The sequence below is a fragment of the Gasterosteus aculeatus genome, chromosome 16 (genome assembly GCF_964276395.1).
Source record: "Gasterosteus aculeatus chromosome 16, fGasAcu3.hap1.1, whole genome shotgun sequence".
NCBI classification, from domain to species: Eukaryota; Metazoa; Chordata; class Actinopteri; order Perciformes; family Gasterosteidae; genus Gasterosteus; species Gasterosteus aculeatus.
The window spans coordinates 16,171,725-16,173,775 of NC_135704.1; the positions used below are offsets into that span (position 1 = coordinate 16,171,725).

A 2,051-nucleotide genomic window follows, 5' to 3' on the forward strand; every position below is an offset into this window, starting at 1 on the left:
GACAGCCTATTACTCAAGAGGAAGTAATGAATAGGAAACAATAACTTGAACAATTGACTTGAATCACAAACAGGATCATGCTCTTGCTTTAATAGTTGTTTGTTTAAAATATTGACATGAATTCATTTCAGAACCCCCCACACTCCTCCATAATAAAACCACCTCTGTCGGATCACAACTCACTGCACAACTTTCTATATTTTAATACATCTTTTTATTTCTGGCATCTGTATGTGTATCTGTATTGTGCTGGGTTGCCCTCCAAGGATGATAAAGGCTTATCTTACTGGGATACTATGATTTGAGCAATACACTTGAAGACAATTGTGTAAGTAAAATCAAACTGAAAATGTATGGTTACACTGTGGTTATGTGGTGGGAGATTTTCTTATACAATTAGGAATTAGTTATAAAGTCTCTTGAGAATCTATTTTCCATTTATTTCTTGCAAGAAAGAAGAAGTCTACAACAGCTATACATGGACAGGCATTGGCAAGCTTCTTGATGTTTGAGAGCAATAAAAATATATTTATACATTGACAGGGTTAACACCTTGGTTTTGTTATGCTGAAGGGATGGAGGCAGGCAACGAGGTCCCAGACTTGAGCGAAAACCCAAGGCAGTTACAACACATGTTTGATTAGATTTAGGACTAGGACCGGAGAAATTCACACCTTCTCCTTCCTCCCCAGCATGTTATGCAAAGACAAATGGGATCAAAGAGGAAAGGTGTTCGGAGACTCTTCTGCTAAGACAGTTCTCACACAGCTGGTGTTGTGGAACCTCCTCAGAATTAAAGTCAAGTCATTAGCTTTAGACATTAATCTAATAAAACATTATGTCATCATTATATTTTACCAATACAGTTATCTGTTCAACGTAACAGCTGAAGACACTACTCTGTTGTGCAGAAAAGCTTCTTAAGGTGATCATAAATTATTCTCATTTTTAGTCCATAAATTAGAGGATTTAAAAGAGGGTGATATATTAAAACTTGTAAAGCCATTATTAAACGTACAATTTTTGGAGAATCAAGTTCCAGTCGAGCAAGAAGTATATCATATGCAGTGAAACAGGAAAAGTTGATTAGAACCAGCAGATGGGGTAAACAGGTCTGTGCAGCTCTTCTCCTGACTCCTCTACATCGATACGACACTACAAGTATCCTGCTGTATGTGAAGAGTATAAAGAGTACAGGGAGAAGTAAAACAATAACAAAATTAACCAAGCCATATACATTCAGTGTTCTTGATCTCACACAGTGAAGTGTTAGAACTGTGCTGTTGCAAAGTATTCCTTTCAAATGAAATGTACAGATTTCCTTTTTAGCACTTACTAATATTGTTACTGAAACTTGACAAGCAGGCAGAATCCAAGCTGAAAACAGGAACATGTTAACAGTTGTTTTTTGCATGATTGTTGTATATTGCAGAGGGTTACATATAGACACATATCTGTCATAGGCCATGATGGACAAGAGAAAGAAATCTGAAGCGGCTAACCAGTAGTATAAAAACCACTGGAGGAGACATGCTGTATAAGATATGATCTGTTTTTCTGATAAAAAGTCAATCAAAAGCTTTGGGTAGATAGCATTGCTGAAAAGAACAGAATTGATTAACAAAGCTGCAATGAAAATGTACATTGGCTCATGCAGGTTTTTCTGAATCATTATAATGCAAACAATAGTGACATTACTGCTAATTATTAAAATATACACCGTAAACATGATCACAAAATAAAGATATCTATATTTGTGCACTTCCACATGCCCACCAAAAGTTATATAAGTCACATTTAATCTATAATCCATTGAGAATGTATGCAGTGAGATTATAACAAAAAATATGAATCTGACATAAACAGCACTAGATTGTCTCTCAGTCTTCAGTACCTGACCTTGATATGCTCTGGTGTGATCCGACAAACACACGGACTGCAAAGTGATCTGTGAGAGTCGGTGGGAGGTTTTTTATCAGACTACTTCATCCTCCATGGATCTCATTGAACTCTCCAAAGGATGAACTCTGTAAACAACTTGATTCTGGAGG

At 36.4% G+C, this 2,051-nt stretch overlaps 1 protein-coding gene across 1 annotated transcript; it reads right to left on the reverse strand.

Annotated features, from left to right (window-relative positions):
- Positions 1-895: 895 nt before the first annotated feature.
- Positions 896-1,813, reverse strand: LOC120815144 (olfactory receptor 11A1-like). The gene has a single exon (XM_040170156.2). It carries the CDS (start codon positions 1,811-1,813, stop codon positions 896-898), a length of 918 nt encoding a protein of 305 aa, XP_040026090.2.
- Between the last annotated feature and the right edge of the window lie 238 nt (positions 1,814-2,051).

Coding starts and splice junctions, on each gene's coding strand:
- LOC120815144 (XM_040170156.2), bottom strand. CDS start 1,813: ATGGATTATAGATTAAATGTGACTTATATAACTTTTGGTGGGCATGTG.